The sequence below is a fragment of the Augochlora pura genome, chromosome 8, assembly GCF_028453695.1.
Source record: "Augochlora pura isolate Apur16 chromosome 8, APUR_v2.2.1, whole genome shotgun sequence".
Lineage (NCBI taxonomy): Eukaryota > Metazoa > Arthropoda > Insecta > Hymenoptera > Halictidae > Augochlora > Augochlora pura.
Window position 1 is genome coordinate 11,801,353 of NC_135779.1, and position 18,339 is coordinate 11,819,691.

The window sequence follows — 18,339 nt, forward strand, 5'->3', positions numbered from 1 at the left end:
AGAGTTAACAACTATATACTTCATAAAGTGATAATATTTCGTTTTCTAGCGTAAATCGTTCATATTGAGAGTATATTGAATTGTAATGATAATAAATTTTATTTACAGATATATGATTCTTTATTGTTAAAGATAATGAGTAGATACATTAAATATACAGGTATTGGGATATACAATAATTACACTTTCTCATTCATGAAATGAGAATACACTTTCTTAACCAACACAAAAATTAATGGTTAATTTCCATCGTTCCATGTCCACCCATAATGCATTTTTACGTCATAAAAATAATGATCAATAAATATAATTATTAATAACAGGTAATTTCAGAAGTCACGACATAACATTTCGGAATATAAAGAGTTATTAATTTTCTTATTTGAAGTAGAAGTTCAAAATTTATTAATCACCGCGCAAGCCTTGGTTCAATTCCACGATTCTGTAACTACCTGCAATGCATTTTGGGATATTGTAAAATCTATAATTACGTTTATTTTCACCACGATCTCATAAATTGTTAAAAAAGCAACATAAATGAAATAAAAATTATAAACATAACAGACACGTGGTGAACATTGCGCGCGAATAGAATGAAATTCTGACATGACGTGTGTGTGTCATCATCCCACAGCAAGTTCCGTTACACATCAAACATGGCGAGTCATAAATAATTGACTTTTACTATGTTGTAACAATTTGAATAAAATACGATCTGGAAATTTAAAATAATCATGTTTTGTAAAGATGAGCAATAACACATTTATATAAACAATCCAGTTAACGCATAAAATCCAATCAATGTCATAAAGTAAATGCTGACGCATCAGCAGATACTATAAACTCGTGACATTGACTACGGTAGTCAATTTTGCATCTTAAAAATTTGTCACTGATAACACTTTTAATTCTATCGTTAGAAAAACACGGTATAATGGAAATATTATTTCAATTTAAATTAGAATACGCAAGCAATTTTTATCATGCACATTAATGTGAATAACAATGGCACTAAATCACAAAATGGCGTCTCTTTGACGGTTGTAGATTCACTCTTCAACGCTTCACGGTTTTAACTAGTCACTTTAGGTGAAAGTGTTAAATCACAGAAACAATAGCTTCCAAGTCTTAAAAAACAGCAGTGTAGAATCTTCATATAACAAGTTGCATAAAGATAAAAGAACGTACTGCATATGTACTCAGAATTGACAACCATTTTTGCGTTGATGACGTAATGGAGTATAAAAGTCAAAAGAGAAACTAAATATTGAGAATTCGATAGCATACATATTGGCTTCCTTCCGGTCGCCATTACGCTTACCTCCGTTCTGAATAGCGATTGGTACGCTGGCGTAAAACCTTCGTTGTCGACCAATCGTTTGAAAACCAATGTTGATGAGTCATTACGTTTAGGATTTTCCACTAAGAAATTACGTAACAATGGTTTCTTCTTTCGTCCCCTATGCGTAAATATTTGAATGGAGACAATTACACTGATGTGTCACGAACTAACGAATAAAAAGTTTATGTTTCATTATATGGGAGCATTATATTAGGAAGGTGAATTATTGCATTTGTATTGAATTGTAAAAGTATCTACTTTCTAATGTTTTATTATTTTGTTATACTTTTGTAAAACATTTCCTTTAATTGTATGTAAAAATAAATATAAATCATATGATTTAAGTTGCATATAATTAATTTGTTTATCTAAACTATTCCCCAAACTTCTTCAAATGCAGTACACAATTTACTGCATGTTAAAGCTCCAGATAACGGATAATTGCTAATGGATATAGTGTCTTCAATATAGTCCGGCTTCACCTATGATGAAATAAAATAATTTCATACAAATTAAACAAGTTTATGAAATTGTTACACATATATATTTTACAAACACCTATAAATATCTGACACATACTTGCCCATGTGCCATTGCACCCACTACAATGGCAATTGCTTCATCAGAAGGAACTAATTCTCTTGGGTTTTTTACACTATTTGCACTAAACGACATTGCTATTTTGCGACATCCAACTGGTAAATGATTTGTCACTGGATTTTTAATTACTTTCAAGAGTTTCATTGGACCATCAGATGCACGGACATTAAATTTATGTAATAACTGCACTGTAAAGTACGAACAAAAGTTATTATTATAAATTTAATAAATAGTAGACAAAGTGGTGAGTTTCTTATATCTTTTTAATAATTTTATTATTCTATTTCTTACCCATAAGACCAGCAAAGCGTTTAAATGTTCTTGGTATTCTTGTTTGTGGATTTACTTCTATTAATACATTCTTTTCTGTTGCAATATAAACTTGTAACAATCCTGCTCTATTTAATGGACTATCCATTAACATTAATAAACATTGATGAGTTATATCTGGTCTGCAGGATCCAGGATCACGATTATTCTTTTTCAAGATATTTGTGTGGTCATCACAATTTAATAATTCAAAACTATTTCCAACCTAATAGAAGACATTTAATTTAAAAATAATAATTATTATAACAGATAATGTTTGAAAAATCTTTCCGCATAGAGATGCTTAAATACAGAGTAAATAAAAAATTAATAAATATTGAGAATAATACAAGTTCATATTTCTTGAATCTATAAACAAAATTAGAAAGTTGTTTCTACAAATTTAATTATTCATTTTATTGAAACTCTATAATTAACAAAATACTTTTTAAAGTTCCATACATATTATTGTTTACATTAACAATATATAAACACTTTGGTGATTGTGCCAAGAACCTCAAAAACTTTATAAAAGTATTTTAGTTAATTAACTTACAATTAAAAAGCAAAGTTACATGAAATTAGTTACTTTTTCAATAATTTTACCTCTTGTGAATCTTAATAAAATTGAGACATTATCACAATTGATTGACACAACAGTCAAGTTATTAATAGCATAACTATGATACACTGTTTTAATAGTGCAATTCTGATATGTTCTACTAATAATATAAGTAGTATACACTTTGTTAATAATCTAATTACGACATATTTTGTAAAGAAACTGCACTACTCAATTTTTATAATTACAATTTTCATGAAGTCATATGTACGTGACAACGACTGACAAAGTACTAATTATTTATAAGAAATATACAGTAATATATATATATAAAATAATAAATAGACTGAAATAACCAAGTTTTTAAACATAACCTTACCTTCACGGATTCTAACTGAGCTTTGTCCAAAATAACAATTAAACGTTTCTCCTGATTTTTTATGTGTGCTATTTGCAAGTGTTTAGGATGTGGATCGTATTCAAAATCATCTTTTTCACTGCGATTCTTACGTTTTTGGCCCATTTTCTACGTTTTTATTTATTAGTATGAATCCGAATGCTATTATAAACATTCACTATTATCTGATCCACATGGCCCACACACCAGGTTTTATATACAAAACAAAAATTACACAGTCAAGATCAGTATAGACAGTGAAGTAATACTATTTTCTGTTTGCAGTTATGACTTACTGAACTAGTAAAAAGGTCCCAGTCAGATAATACATGAGAATAGACCGAAAACCATAAACGATGTAGTAGAATAGATTCTATATTCGAACGATATATTTTTGCGAAAATGTAGCTACAGATCAGTATTAAAAATGCACGTTTAACACAGATTATAGACGATGTACATACATAGAAAAATAGATTAATTAGCATATTGAGTTTTGCAACATACGATCTGAAATACGAACAACGTTCAAAGTTAGTGGTTTTCCCGCGCCTCTTATGTGAATAAAATAATCAGTAAGGAGTACAAGTTGAAATAAGTTGAAACAAATTTTTCGTAAATATATAAAAATCCATACTTTGGCATTTTTTTAAATTTGACGGCCATTTAACACTATTTAGAAGCATAAATTATTGCGAATATCGATACTGTAATATTCAGGAACATTTTCTCTATCCTCTAGGTCAGTATGACTTTTCTAACGTTTTTAGTTTTCTTGCAATACTATGTTTTTAGTATTGCTGAATAGCGCACGTTTTCACAAAAACTTGTTTTTTTCTTTCTTAAATTGAGGGTGATACAGTAATACTGTTTTTGGATTCGTGTTTGAAAATTTATGAGGGTCACCCAGTGATTACTAGAAAGCAAAATATGTACGTGTTGGACAGCCTCATAAATGTATTCTTACGTATAGAAATGGTTATTTTTACTATTATTACTGCTATTAGACTTTTTCTAAACAAATGGCAGGCAGCATGAAATGTCCAACGATCAAACCTCGAGCTCTAGATCCGAAACCATTCGGACGTGGTATGGCGAGGTTTACAACCATGTTGCGAGGACAATAGCGAAAATCGCGCTCTACCTGGCCGTCCTTTTAATGGATTAGACGATTTACCTGAAAGCACCGTTATCGGCTAAGTACGGTAATTTCGACTCTGACAAATAATACGTATGACACACTCATCCAAACAACGAATGCAAACTGCATAAATTCTTTCAAATTAATCATCGGTTTGTAAACGAAAATGAGCGATTCGAAAAGACAATATAGAATCATAGAATTATAAAATTCATTTATTCGAGCAGAAAATTTATTCGGAGACAAGAACGTTAGAATAATGAAGTCAATCGGATAGTAAGAACTTACGAATTATCCTTCCCTTCGCAGTTTATCTGTCCGCATAATAGGAACTAACATTCTCATAATTGAAAGTCTAGCTTGGTTTCTATTTCTTACAAAATATGGCAATAACTTTGTACATCTGAAGTGTATCCAGTAACATACCTTTTACACTACATCGCAAGTATTTTGTATTTTAACAATTATTTACTCTACTTTAATATACTGCGAAGTATTTCTTTAATACTTTCGTATCTCATTGTAGGTACAGGGCCCTGAAACTTTGTCCGATCCTGGGTTAAAATGAGACAGGTTTTATTACAATTAGAGTCTATCTTTGTCTACAAGTTGTATGTTCACCAGTTGCAAATGTTGTTCCAACGTATACATATATGCTCTAAGCATGTAGTAAAGTTAGTCAAGATAACAAAAATCACGATCACGATCGCGAATAAGTTAAATCACAATCGTGATCATGATCCTATGCTTACATTGATAAATCATGAGTAGTAACTAATCGCCCTATCTTTAACACTAGATTGCCTAAGCAAGTCATTTTGACTGCTTTTCAATTTCAATTAGAAGAATAATTATGTAAATAATGACACAGCTTCTTATAATTTTGTGACTTTTTCTACAACATATAAATGCGTTTATAAATCATTGTTGTTGCCCCTCCCCCCCTCCTTCATTTCCGGTATATATATGTGTGTTATACCTATATTGCCGAAAGCAGTCATTTTCCCGTCTTCAAGTTCCCGTCTTTCTAGTGTTAATTTTGGCAGTGGATGTCGGTATTGCAGAACTTGTCTCAGAATCTGAATTAGCGACACTGTCAGCTAGTGAACTATGTCTGAAGGAATTCTACTCTAGCGCCATCGGTGGCACATAAACGAAACCTAGCTTGTAAGAAGACTACTCTATAGAATAATAAATACTGGTAGATTTACAACTTCCGTTTCCGCGTTACGCGGGAAGTGTAACCTTTACCGTTAATGAAATCTCAAGAATTTAACGTATTAGACACAAACACTATTAAAAGTATGTACGAAATGCCCTTATATGACAAATTACTTGAATTGTTTGAAAATAATTACTTTCATTTAACTATATTTCTAATGATGTTCACAAAACAAAATATTTCATCAATGCTACAAGCGTTTCGTTAGACAAATTCAGCAACCATTGCGCTTCAAACGCTATGTTAAAACTTTTGTATTGCTTACGCGAATATAATTTTCTCTGAGGAAAGTGTTCTGTTTTCAAAGAGAACAAATTTTACTTCATATAAAACCGAAAAAGTTTTAAGTCTTTTTAAGACCATCTACTTAAGATAGCGAGTGGAAATAGTTTGGTAATTGTACGTGCTGCTATAGAATCGTCATGCGTAATGGCAAAAAATGAATTACAAATATTTAAAAATCTTCAAATTTAATGCGTTACGTATTCCCGTTGTCCAATCAATTTCAGCTTCTGCACAGATTATTTTATCATCTAATGGCATAATAGTAGGGGCTGTTACGAAAAAATTTCGGTGGTTAAAAATAAGGTTAATTCTACTGTGGATGTTTTGTGTAAAGAAACTATATGATTTAAATATTTTCAGTCAATTCTTAGAATTAAGTATTCGATATGAAATTATCAAACTAATAAATAAATTATTCTTGTTTGTTGTATACGTGTTCTCTTTAAGAAGATTATTATGAATTGAATTACTCGTTGGTAGCCCACCACTTTAACACTAAACGTACCGGCATTTTTCTATACCTAATCTTACCATAGAATTTTTGTCGGTAAAAAATAAGCTACGAGAAAAACGGAAAGTGGGAAATTGAATAATCGGATGATATAAGAATTTACAGAAAGTCAAATGACCGACAGAAATAACAATAAATGTAAGAATTAGAAAAGTAAATTTTCAAAAGGAGTCATTTGACCCCTCTTGGTACGTTTAGTGTTAATTCGAGATTTTATTCCGTCGAATATGTAATCGGTACATTTAATCATTGATGTTTTCGGACATTTGGTCATTCGGTTATTTTACTAATCGATAATTTGGCTATTCGGTCATTTTGTTAATTGGTTATTTATTTAATTCGTCATTCCTTTAATCGATTATTCGATTATCCGGTCATTTTGTCAATCGGTTATTTGGTTAACCGGTCATTTAGTTGTTCGATCAATTAACTAATCGATCATTTGTGTAATCGATCATTTGCCTACTCAGTCATTTATCTAATCGATCACTTGCCTACTTGATCATTTATCTAATAGATTATTTGCTTATTCGATCATTTGTTAATTGATCGTTTGAACTTAATCATGGAGTTGGGATATCGGAGTATCCATGAGTTTTTACGAGTTTTCACGAGTGTTTGCGGCTGCTGCTTTGTAGAACCATGTGCAAGGTGCAGAGATGGAGAGGAAATATTTCGGGCTTCGTCGATGGGATTTCTTCTTGTTCCAGGACTATAAAACGGCTTCATCTTGTCATCAAGCAGTGAGTCAATATTTAAAGAAATAATTTTTCCTATTATGTAGAAATTGTAGAACCTTTTAACGAATACAGTGACCAAAGGATTATCCGGCAATCCTTTGAGTGATAATCTGTTTTTTTTAGTTAGATACGATCTCTCTCTACGCCGCGATTTCCTTCGATTGTTTCAAGTCTTAATAATATTATTTTAAAGCTGCCGCAAGATTGGTCTTTTAGAATACCCGTTTATCATAACACGATTGCTACGAAAATGATATTGATACCTTTTACTAGATTGCCTAAGCAAGTTATTTTGACTGCTTTTCAATTTCAATTAGAAAAATAATTATGTAAATAATGACACAGCTTCTTATAATTTTGTGACTTTTTCTACAACATATAAATGCGTTTATTAATCATTGTTGTTGCCCCCCCCCCTCCTTCATTTCCGGTATATATATATATATGTGTGTTATACCTATATTGTCGAAAAGCAGTCATTTTCCCGTCTTCAAGTTCCCGTCTTTCTAGTGTTAATCGTAGTAGACATTGCGTGCAGAAAGTCAATTCCCGTTATATAAATTTCAATATTTGTTAAAATGCAAAGTAGAGTTTCTCTTTTCCTCATTACGATATTTTTATTAAACATATTCGGACGCATCTTGAAATTATTACTATCGATTCATTAAACGTATTTGAACATTGGAATTATTCGTATGAAGTTATTATTAGACGTACTAATTGTTTAATGAATTTAAAGTATCCCTACCCGGAAACTAATGACACTTTTTAGATAGGATGGAACGGTATTTAATAAAGATTGCGACTGATAATGGCTAGCATATCGTGCAAGATGTAATTTACACTTGTGTGTGCTTGGTTAGGTAGTGGAATTTGCGTCGTTTTTTAAAAATCGTAATTAACTCGAATAAATTTATTTCATTCGATCCATGTCATGCAACGTGGATCTGTATGGAATATGTATAGAATGTTCATTCGCTACCCTTATCTTTCGGAACGGTTTAATTAAAGCTCGCAAGAGTCTCGAGGAATGTACCTCTACTTAAGCGATACCTAGTCGATTTCAGTAACTAACATGTACCTTAATTGTAAATGAATGTGATCATGTTGGGGTGTCAGAGACGTCCCGGGACGTTCTCCGCAGGTTACCACCTCAGCGTATGTGTGCCAATCGTGAAGCGAATGTGTTGGTGCGATTGCTTTGCTATCTTTTAAATATAGGGTTAGGTAGGCTAGGTAACTTGCCTTAACGTGTTTGTGTGTGAACTGTTGGTAGGGCCGGGACTGACCGTCGTTTTCTTTCGGGTAGGCCGCGATTCGCCCGACGGTCAGTTACCGGTAGGGCTCAAAGGATTCGATTCGAACTTTATTCGAACGGTGCATGACGTTCGATGTTATGGCTCGAAATCGATCCTTGAAAATTCTCTTAGATGGGCAAATCCGTGATTTGCCATAACGTTGCAAATTAATTCCGCATTACTTTAGTTAACTGTTTAAACAGAAATTGAAGTTAGCGTTGCGGACAGTCGCGATTGTTCTTTACATTATTGAGTAGAATATCTTCGAACTTAGCATTACGAATTAATTGTTTTTCAATTTTGTCAATTTTCTTGTATTCTTCAAAATCGATAGATTAGTTGCTTCTAAAAATTAAAATGATACTTTTTTGTATTTCTTTTTGCATACCTGCGAACGCTAGCCAAGTTACTAAAAGTTCATCACCCTACCGCCGATGGCGCTAAGATAGAATTTCTTCAAATCTAACAGAGAAGTCCATAAGGTGTAATGTCTCTACGGATAATAGGTTTATGGTATTGAAGTGCATTCGAAGGTTGATAACTGGCGCGGTGCTCACCAGATGGCACTCGTACCTCAATAAACTGTTACCTATAGTGTACTCTTTTCACTAGAGATGGCTCTACGATGACGAAATTTACCTTTCACAGATCGGAAAATGGCGACTTTCATAACTTGTTTTACATGGATTTGTAAGAATTTACAGAAAACGTTACAAATGATTTTTTATCTGTTATAAAAATATGTGATTCATGTTTGTCCAGGAAATTTGATTTCTAATGTTTTAATATATTTCGCGAAAATATTGAACTAACATAAAATAAGCTACAGAGTATAAATTTATGCGACTTGTTTAAATTGATTTCATAAGTTTATTAAAATCTATTTCTTTATGTTTATCACTTGAAATCGTCTGGTGGAAAGCTTTTATTATTAAACATTTTTTCTAACTAATGATATGTAACATTATATTGTTACATTAGTTGGTATTATAAATTAACTTAAATTAGAATCGATGCCCTGCTCATTATTAACTTGAATGATCCATTCAATATCTTCTAAATGTGAATCCCTTCCTACGACTTTTAATGTCAACTAATTGTTGTGCTTGTTTTTTAAGAATACTTCTAGATGGCACATCTTCCTCATCTTCGGATGGTGCTGCGGCTGGTGTTACCGATGACGGAAATCTTGAGAAAAGCTGCCCTTCTTTCTCACGCATTACTTTCCCTTCTGCCGATGTAGTTGCAATCGATACCGTTTCTACCTAAACGAATGTATTTTAAACATATTTTAACAATACATCGAGAAAAGTGCAATAAATTCATTCACGGCTCTTAAGAAACATATTACACTAATTTTAATTAGGGGGTTAAGTTAAACATATTCCACTTTTAAGAATTATTTATTAAAAAAATAATTCTTAGAGTTGTTATTAAAATTATAAATTATTTATAAAATAACTTTTAAAAGTGGAATATGTTTAATTTAACACTCGTATCATCCACGTATCTAAACTGCTTTAAAAACCTGCTACGCGTATTAAAAATAAAAATTTTTTGAGCTCGCTTTCGCGAGAAATATTTTTGCATATTCGTAAATATGACGTCAGGTATTTGTTCATCAAGAAATTCTAAAATTTACCTTATCGATCAGCATATCGTTTAGAACTTCAAGATACTTCTCCGGGCCACCTAAAGTTTCAATCACATTGTTGATTTTATCATTTATTACTTCGACAAGCAGCAGCGGATCTTCAATTTCTTCTTTTCGTTCGGGTAATGTCTCAATAACATCCTGTAGAATGTCTTTTGTTAGTAACCACGGAAATAAGCAGAACGAAGAGAAAACATTCTCAAACTTCTATCTTTAAGTGTCAAATTCTTTCAGCCTTTAGTTTTATTTTTCTTTCCGTTCGTAATGTTTATAGACACCTAGCAGCGAAGTGAAAGAAGAAATAGAAAAAACGGAACGCTAGCTAACGAGTTAGGGTTGTCTATGCGGATTCTAGGGATCGATTGAATCAATAACCGATATTCTCGCGCTCCGACGTGCTACCGATGTATTTGCTTTCGATCAGCTCGGGAGGCGTTAATGCGCTGGACAACGGCTTCTTCAGGTGAGAATTGTAGACGGAGATTGTTGAAAGAAATTCATTGGTGGATGACCAACGAATAGGATGCCCGTCAAGGGTGTTAAATCTCCTGAGACAATACGGTCGGTAAGAAAACTCGAAGCGGCTCCATTATGGTTGGCGCCATTGAAGACAGCTCCTCTAATTTAATTAGGGATCTACACGGTATTTCCATCGGCCATTTTAACATGACATCAGCCGATGGGCTTTGATTTTGTGAACTCTTTGCCTTGAAATGTGTTAATTTACTGTGATATCTCTCTTCGGTTTATTGAACGACTGCATGTTAATTGAAAACTCGCGTCAGAACAAAAGCTGATTTATACATTATGATATGATAATTTCACTGAACGCTTCATCCGCAACTGTGTCTCATTCATGCGAAGAACTTGAGCAATTTCTACATCATTAATTTGCATCTAACTGGAATTCCATCGAAGACGAGGCTGGTCAAAAGATAAAGGTCGCTAAAAAACCATTGCAATACTCTTCAAGTTTCAGGTTGGCGCCTCTGACACGTTACGAGACTTCTGCAACTTCACTTTCACTGAAATCATACCGGTTCAGTAATTTACCCGAAATTTATCGCACAAATTCCACAGCATGGATCCGATCTCTTGAAGGAGTTCCTCGACCCTTCGCACCTCCTCTTCGGCCTTTAATTGTCGCGCGCGCTGCTCATCGATTCGACGATTCAGTTTCTCCACTTCTTCCGCGTTCCTGTAGCATTAGATTTTACAAGACACGGGAAACAGAGAATTCGCCTTCGGCACAACGTAGAACAGAACGACTGACTCACTGCTCGGCATTCTTCGTCTCCGAGAATTTTCTGGTCTCTATCTCGGCGATAAACTCTTGCCGCTGCTTTTCTAAGGTGATTTTCTCCTGCTCGGTGGCCACCCGCATTTTCTGTAGATTATCCTTGGTCGCCCGCTGACCCAGAAACCGGTTCAGAACGTCCTCGGACCTGGACACTCCGGTGGCGCTGCAGAGCTTAGCGAACGCTACCTCCAGCCGTGTCACCTCGTCCTTGGTAATGTCCTCTGTGGTCTGCACACGGCTTTTCCCACGTGTGTCGAAATCATCTCGCAGACGTGAATGGAATATCATCTTTTCTAGCCGCTCGAGTTCCGTTTTTCGCTGCAGCACACGCTGTCTGGTTCAACGAGAATTGTTCGACTAGATAACGCAGCGAAAACCATGGCGCAAACGTCTAGGGTTTTATACGAGAACTGTCTGTTGCATGAAAGAATATTTATACTTGTATGTCAAAATGTTCTCGTTTTTTGAAACACTTTGATCGGAAACTATGTTTTATAATAATATAAAATACGTTGTTTTCTGTTCTTAGAATATAATTCGAACTTTACTATACCGTAATATTTAGTTTATCTTGATTTGTCATACTTCATATATTCTACACTCGGAGTTAGATTATATTATACAAAAGTTTCTCAAATATTTTTAAATTAACTCGGATACTCTGTACACTTAGGATCGTAACGAGCATGAGCTTAAATATAATAAATATATAATAATAGTAATGATAATACTAATAATATTCTTGCTTATTACATGTTGCTAGCTAGTAATTATTCAAAACGGTACAGAATTGTTTCGAAACTTATTTGCGCAGCTTGTAGACATTCTGTTTCATCGTTGCTTATGCGTAGTACATGCAAATAAAATTGCATGAAAACAATGGCAATGGATAATACATTAACGAATGAATTTATTACACTTACGAGCTAATATACGCTAGTTTCTAGAATATCCTAATACTTCCTTGCAATTTCGTGATAATGTTTTGTTTATGTCTACGTAAATTCAGTCATTCTCTCTATTTTTAGACAAATATATTGATCTGTACCTGTATTCTTCGAGAACGGCGTTCCGCTCCCTGCTGCAGTTCGTCACTTCGATTTCCTCTTTGATCAACGTCTCCTGCGTGTTGTTTCTTAACTTGATAGCTTCTTCCTTCACTGCCTGCGCATAAAAGTACGTTCACGTCGATTCGGTACGATGCCGGCACCGATTGATAAAGTCCGGCGATCAACTTCATGGCTTGCCTGGAGACGCTTCACTTCGTTTTCCTGCTCCCTTATCTCGTCCTCCAGATATTTCAACGACGAAGCATAGGACACGGACTTTTCTTTCAAACCGGAACGCATCGCTCGATATTTCATTCGCGTTAGGTTCGCCTTTATTTGCTTCATTCTAATGTGCTCCAGGTGCACTTCTAGCTTGACGATTTTCTATAAAAGTACGGGGGAAGCTTGAGTGGCCGTGTGTACGCTTGCGGCAACATCCTTCTCGCTGTTCAACTCACGTTTCTCAACGGGTTATCCATCTTTCTTTTGAACAGTTTTTGCATTTTATCGTTCACTAATTGGTCGTACTCCTCCATCAGCGATCTTAATTTTTGCTGTCGCTAAGGGATATTCGCGTTGAGATATATGGTGTTACATAGTTACGTGAAATCTTCATCGTGAGATTAATATCTGGCTGGCTTACCTTCTCGCACTGATACTTAATTAGATCGTGCTTCTTTCTTAAGCGTACATTGTCCTCCTGCGCTTTAGCAATTGTCTCGGTTAAATTACGTTTTTTCCCATAGGCCGAGGACTCGCGGCTCATGTGAACCTTCTTCTGCGATTTTCCCTCGTTCTGAAACGTGCCGCGTGAATTTTGTATTTCTCGCCAGTTACGAATTTTTGAGAGCCCCCCCAGTTACTTTAGTTACGTTTTTCGTTTTCGCGTACTCCGCGTACAACTCTTTGACGCTCTGTTTGAGGGCAGCGATTTTCTCCGCGTATTCGTGCTTCTTCGCCTCGTACTCCTCGAAATTCGCTTTCCTTTGTCCCTCTGTGAAAAAGCGCGATCATAACGCGATTAGTTCCAAGCATGTCGGAATTCAAGAACAAACCACGATAACGTCTGTATTTTTGCAGGAAGTATTTGTGAATGAAATTGTCTTACTTAGTCTATGGCACGGTGATTACCGAACCATGAAAATTCTACGAACTCGAGGGAAAAATGTTAACATGTCTTCTTTTTTAAAACTTTGAAAAGCAATTTTTTAAGCAAACGGTACTCGAAACGGTCATTGCGAAAATAATTAAAAAATTATTATATGATCTAGTTTATAATCTTTATTATTTTTGTAATTATCAACTTTATACAAGATATTTATACAATTTTTGTTTGTTTAAAATTACAAATTCCATAAACGTTATTATAATCTACAGACTCTTGGATATCATTATAATAAATACGATAACTGTTAAGCTATTAGTGAAGAATATATTTAGCATTTTACAATATTTATATCTTGAAAGAAAATTGTATTTATTAAACAACTAATTCGTTAAATTATCAAATTTTTATACAAAACGGTTAGCTAGTTTAACCCCTAAATGACGCGATAAGACTATGGAACATGAAAAAATGTTTTCCGTAATAATAGACCAAAGCATAAAACAAATACAAGTCGTGACTATAGTCATGATGGCTATGGTTCGATCCTTATAGCCATGATCACCGTATTTTGCATGAAACACCTTGAAAAAACTGAATTACCTAGATTACTTAAATTGATGTCACGATTTTCCTTAAAAGACTGGAACGCTTAAGGAAGTTTACTAATGCCAGGTTGCTGGTTGTCCTTTTAGGTGACTTCAAGAATGGGGACAGAGTTAGATCGCGATGTCTCCTTACCGATCAATTTGTCTTTCGCATTTATTTAACAACGTTTGAATCGCGATGTATTCTATTGGAACATGTAACTATCAGTTTAACATTAATATAATCCTACAATTCTGGTTTGCAATTTCAATTAACGAAACACTTGTAAATTACAAGTTCTAACGCATGAACGATCATTCATAAACGATCTAGTTTATTTCTCTACACGTGTATTAGCCGGACCCAATATGTCACTGAGTTTAGTTTATAAATCAAGTGTACATGCAGACGAGAGCACGTAGGATTCGAAATCATTCTCAAATGGGAAGTATTACGTCTTCGCTGGAGACCGTAACCCAAGACTTGTAACTCGGCCAGTTCGCAGTCTAAAATAAAAATGCTTATTGGCATGTCCGTTTTATTATCTACGTTTCGATAGCAACAAATCGATAAACCAGTGGAAATTTTCGTTTTTTCCCGAGGGAGCCACTTATGCGACACGGATATTTCTTTCTGGACTCCAGTCTTTCCGGTCAAACGTGTTCTTATATATCTTCGCGTGCAATCAGGAACTGGCTTGGAAAATAAATGTCGGTGAATTTTCTTCTTCTTTTTCGCTGGGTAATCTCTTCGCGCAACGGTCAAGCAAACGTATGAATATTAAACTATGATTAAGAAAACTGATTACAGCTTTATTACTTTCGGCAGTGTCGTTTCGCGCGCGGCTTTACCTGATAGCTGGATCTTCTTCTTGATTTCCGCAATTTTCTTGTTTAAATCATTCAACTTGTTCTCAGCGCTCGCTGTTAAGTGATCGGACATGTTGTCTCGAATGTGTTCGGAGATCTACGCGGTGCTTATCGACGTAATAGCGTCGTTGTCTTGGCGACGAAAACGCGCGGCACAGTAGGTGATCTTTGCCGATGCGCGCAAAAACACAATTAAGTTGTCGTAACACAAATTAGAACTCTGTCTGATATGTTTCTAATCAAAACTTTGTAGCAATGCATTTTTTCTATGTCATACAGCAGTTAACTTTGCATCTACTTCACAATTCTGGTAAAATGATTTTAAGTAAACGACTAAAGTTCATGGAAACGATGAACAAGATTTAACAGTAATATAAATTCTCATTTTAGATTTTACAAAACAATCTACAGAAATGAAATTTTATATAAAGATCCACGGTCTAATTACAAGAAGAATTTATTATCTTGTTTAGATTTTATTATTTTTTTAAATTTTAATTACAAGCAGATTGTATAAATATAATTTAGCTGCTTTAATTTCTACATCCTCTTCGTTTCTATATACGTTTATCGTACTTTTACCGAACAATTCTAGAAAACTGATTACCGGCCCAATAATCCACATTTAGTGAACGAAAAAGAACATCGTGGATCTCAGCTGTGCAATGTTTTGTGCGACAACGCCTCGCTCGCAGATGTTTGCGGTGCGATGATAGGGTTAATAGTTTCATTAATAAAAACTAACGACCGCCGCGTATTTACAGTTTCGTGCTCGTGTATCCCGTCGCCGGGACACAAAAGGGAAAGCAATTCGTAAGGCTTCGTTCGTTGAATGGTCTTAAGGAGAGGGCACCGAATTATAATTCCGCATTTGTATTCGTTAGGGCAGTAGCCGCGCCTGGCGGCGGCCATGCCGACGATGAATTTCGCGTTACACGCAATCAACCGCTGGAAGGTTAATTAATGATCAGACATGCCCCACCAGCGCTCGACGAAGTTCATACGCATCGGCGTCTTGGCACTTTATAACTGACCACGTTCGTTGCGTTCCGTTTGCCGGCTGAATTCTAGTGGACGATGGCGTTAGGTTTCAATCCGAGGACGCACATTGCTCGGAAATCCCAAAAACGTGGCGAAGATTCGAATAAATCGATCCTAGATTATAATATAACTTCAAAGCAAATGTAATGTTGAAGAAGAAAATTCTTTTCAATGTTTTATAATATAGATGGTAAAGTATGGGTTTTATTTTAAATTAAAAAATAAACAGAAGTACAAGTTTAAACACTAATTATTACCTATTTTATGTTTAAAATTAAGAGCCTAAGAATCCCACTAAATTTTTATTTTCCTGTTCTAATTTTCATATAAATATTACTGTAGAAAAATATGAACATTATAGTACAAAAAAGGTGTGTCCTTCTGCGACCATAGAAAAGTGAAAAAACACAATAATTCCTCCGTTTTAGAAAATACTACGAATTGAAATGCCTCTAAAAACATTCGAAATTGCAGGTTGCGTTTTGCAACGGCATCTCAGAACTTGGCGTACGATTTTTTCTAATCATTTTGTCTTTCATAGTCGATTAACTGTCACATTTAGAGCAATCAGAATATTTTTGATTTTTCTAACACATTTTTCTACTGTATTCTCTTCGTCGGCAAACCTAATTCAGTTCCTATAAATTATCCAATTTGTTTTGATGAAAATGTATTCAAAAGCACGATAAAACTGAATCCCATTGAAATAATACGATGATCAGAATAATACTGGCAATCGATATTCCTTAACTCTTTTATCGTCGGTATTGTTAAAGATATCATTTCTTAATCAAATTGCAGCTCATCGAAATAATAAATCATCGTCGTAATAAAATGATCAAGATAATACCTATAATCTGTATTCTATACTTCTTTTGTTTCTTGCACTTCAAAATAAGTCATCTCTTTCACGCCAATCAAATTAATAATTTTGTTCACGAATCATATATTTAGATTCAAAGGGAATTTATTGTTATTAATCATAGCCACGTTAAAGATATCTAATAACGTTAATAAGGAATTATCTACTAATGAATTGTTCATGGAAATATTATAAATAAATAATATATTATGACTATGAATTTCAGTATAATTCTCATTTAATATGTTACAGTAATATTCATTAAGTAAAAATGCAGTATCGTCAACTGCAAATTTCATTTGGTTTCTTTTTGACAACTTTTGGTAAAAAGTATTCGATCGACCAGATTAAACGTCTATGGAAATCCTGTTCATTAACATTAAATGCAACGGTATCGCAAAGTATCTCAATACTTTGTCACATTACTTCAATTTCCAATAATTTTGGTTACAAATTAAGAAAATTTTCTATCTTATTTATATTTTTTCCAAACTTCGCAAATTCTTCCATCACGCTTACATAATATAAATTATTAGACTCCTGTACAACACGGTCAATGCGTCGTCTAAATTCATGTTATAGGAAATCATGATATAGAATGAGAACAATTACTCTTGCGATATCATTGTACCAAATGCTCCTCTGAAATAACATTATAGATATAACAGTAGCTGTGAATTTCTTTTGAAGAAGAAGGCTCGGTTTCCCCTAGAACACGAATGCGTTCTGCGACGCTGTTCTCTTATAGCTACGCTCCGATTGGTTCACGTGGTCAGCCATCCCTTGCCCGCGCAATGATACAACGTCGGTGGGTAGGTGCGCGCGCACCGGGGAACTACTTTCAGCGCGTTAAGCGAACAATAGGGATCCCAGAAGTGTTTCGGACGCGGTCGTGTTCGTATACGGTTGCCGCATGTTTTTTTCTGGTTCTGGATCGCGTGTACGTGTCTACAGATTAGCTGGACGTATCGGAGGTAACATAGATCTCGGACGATGTGCGTGGTCAAGTGACGGTACGCGGATTTAATACTGAAGTGTACTACTAAGTGTTGGTTTCTCTCTAGTGTGTGCGCCCGGGCCCCGATGAGTGTGTGTCTGCTCGATGTGTGTGGATAAAATTCACGGCATCATGTTGTTGCCACGCCGAAAATTGGATTACGCATCGATGGCGTTTCTCTCCGTGCCACTGCTGCTGCTAGTTTCCCTGCCCGCGGTGTCCGGTAAGTTTTCCAAACGACAGTTTACTTCGTTACGGCGAACGTTCTCTTCTCGGCTTCGTTTGAAGTCGTCGTTCGCCACATGCCGCTGCTAGGCAACAGGTCACGAAACAACGCCGAGCGCCGGCGCGTTGGACGCCTCGCCGCGTTAACTGACGTTCCGCGTCTCCTTTTGAATATTTTCTCTCCGTGAAATGTCGCTCGAGCTATTCGAGGTCAACAACGTCCAAAGATTATTGAACGATTT

General features: G+C 34.9%; 3 protein-coding genes across 3 annotated transcripts in view; 1 reads left to right on the forward strand and 2 right to left on the reverse strand.

Moving 5' to 3' along the window:
* Positions 1 to 1,597: 1,597 nt before the first annotated feature.
* Positions 1,598 to 3,510, reverse strand: LOC144474367 (ribosomal RNA small subunit methyltransferase NEP1). The gene is made up of 4 exons (XM_078189134.1): positions 3,193 to 3,510; positions 2,234 to 2,477; positions 1,922 to 2,130; positions 1,598 to 1,824 (listed from the first exon to the last, which is right to left on the reverse strand). Exons 1-4 carry the CDS (start codon positions 3,334 to 3,336, stop codon positions 1,711 to 1,713), a joined length of 711 nt encoding a protein of 236 aa, XP_078045260.1. The 5' UTR covers positions 3,337 to 3,510; the 3' UTR covers positions 1,598 to 1,710.
* A 5,943-nt stretch (positions 3,511 to 9,453) lies between these two features.
* Positions 9,454 to 15,045, reverse strand: LOC144474479 (outer dynein arm-docking complex subunit 3-like). The gene is made up of 10 exons (XM_078189320.1): positions 14,955 to 15,045; positions 13,283 to 13,404; positions 13,054 to 13,206; positions 12,869 to 12,970; positions 12,609 to 12,794; positions 12,410 to 12,525; positions 11,339 to 11,695; positions 11,115 to 11,259; positions 10,050 to 10,202; positions 9,454 to 9,672 (listed from the first exon to the last, which is right to left on the reverse strand). The coding sequence occupies exons 1-10, from the start codon at positions 15,043 to 15,045 to the stop codon at positions 9,454 to 9,456; spliced, it is 1,644 nt and encodes a 547-aa protein (XP_078045446.1).
* Positions 15,046 to 17,816: 2,771 nt separating this feature from the next.
* The window catches only part of N (neurogenic locus Notch protein), a 386,036-nt gene continuing 385,513 nt past the window's right edge, over positions 17,817 to 18,339 (forward strand). Inside the window, exon 1 of the mRNA XM_078188604.1 lies at positions 17,817 to 18,095. Coding sequence (XP_078044730.1) covers positions 17,978 to 18,095 — 118 coding nt within the window. The 5' untranslated portion in view covers positions 17,817 to 17,977. The remainder of the gene's footprint in view (positions 18,096 to 18,339) is intronic.

Excerpts from the sequence above, each read along its gene's own strand:
- LOC144474479 (XM_078189320.1), bottom strand. The coding sequence starts at position 15,045 with ATGTCCGATCACTTAACAGCGAGCGCTGAGAACAAGTTGAATGATTTA. Across the intron at positions 13,405-14,954 it reads GAAGAAGATCCAGCTATCAG|AGGGACAAAGGAAAGCGAAT; the intron begins GTAAAGCCGCGC and ends GCTTTTTCACAG. Across the intron at positions 12,526-12,608 it reads ACGAAGTGAAGCGTCTCCAG|GCAGTGAAGGAAGAAGCTAT; the intron begins GCAAGCCATGAA and ends TTTTATGCGCAG.
- LOC144474367 (XM_078189134.1), bottom strand. The coding sequence starts at position 3,336 with ATGGGCCAAAAACGTAAGAATCGCAGTGAAAAAGATGATTTTGAATAC. Across the intron at positions 2,131-2,233 it reads ACGCTTTGCTGGTCTTATGG|TGCAGTTATTACATAAATTT; the intron begins GTAAGAAATAGA and ends CGTACTTTACAG. Across the intron at positions 1,825-1,921 it reads GTGCAATGGCACATGGGCAA|GTGAAGCCGGACTATATTGA; the intron begins GTATGTGTCAGA and ends ATTTCATCATAG.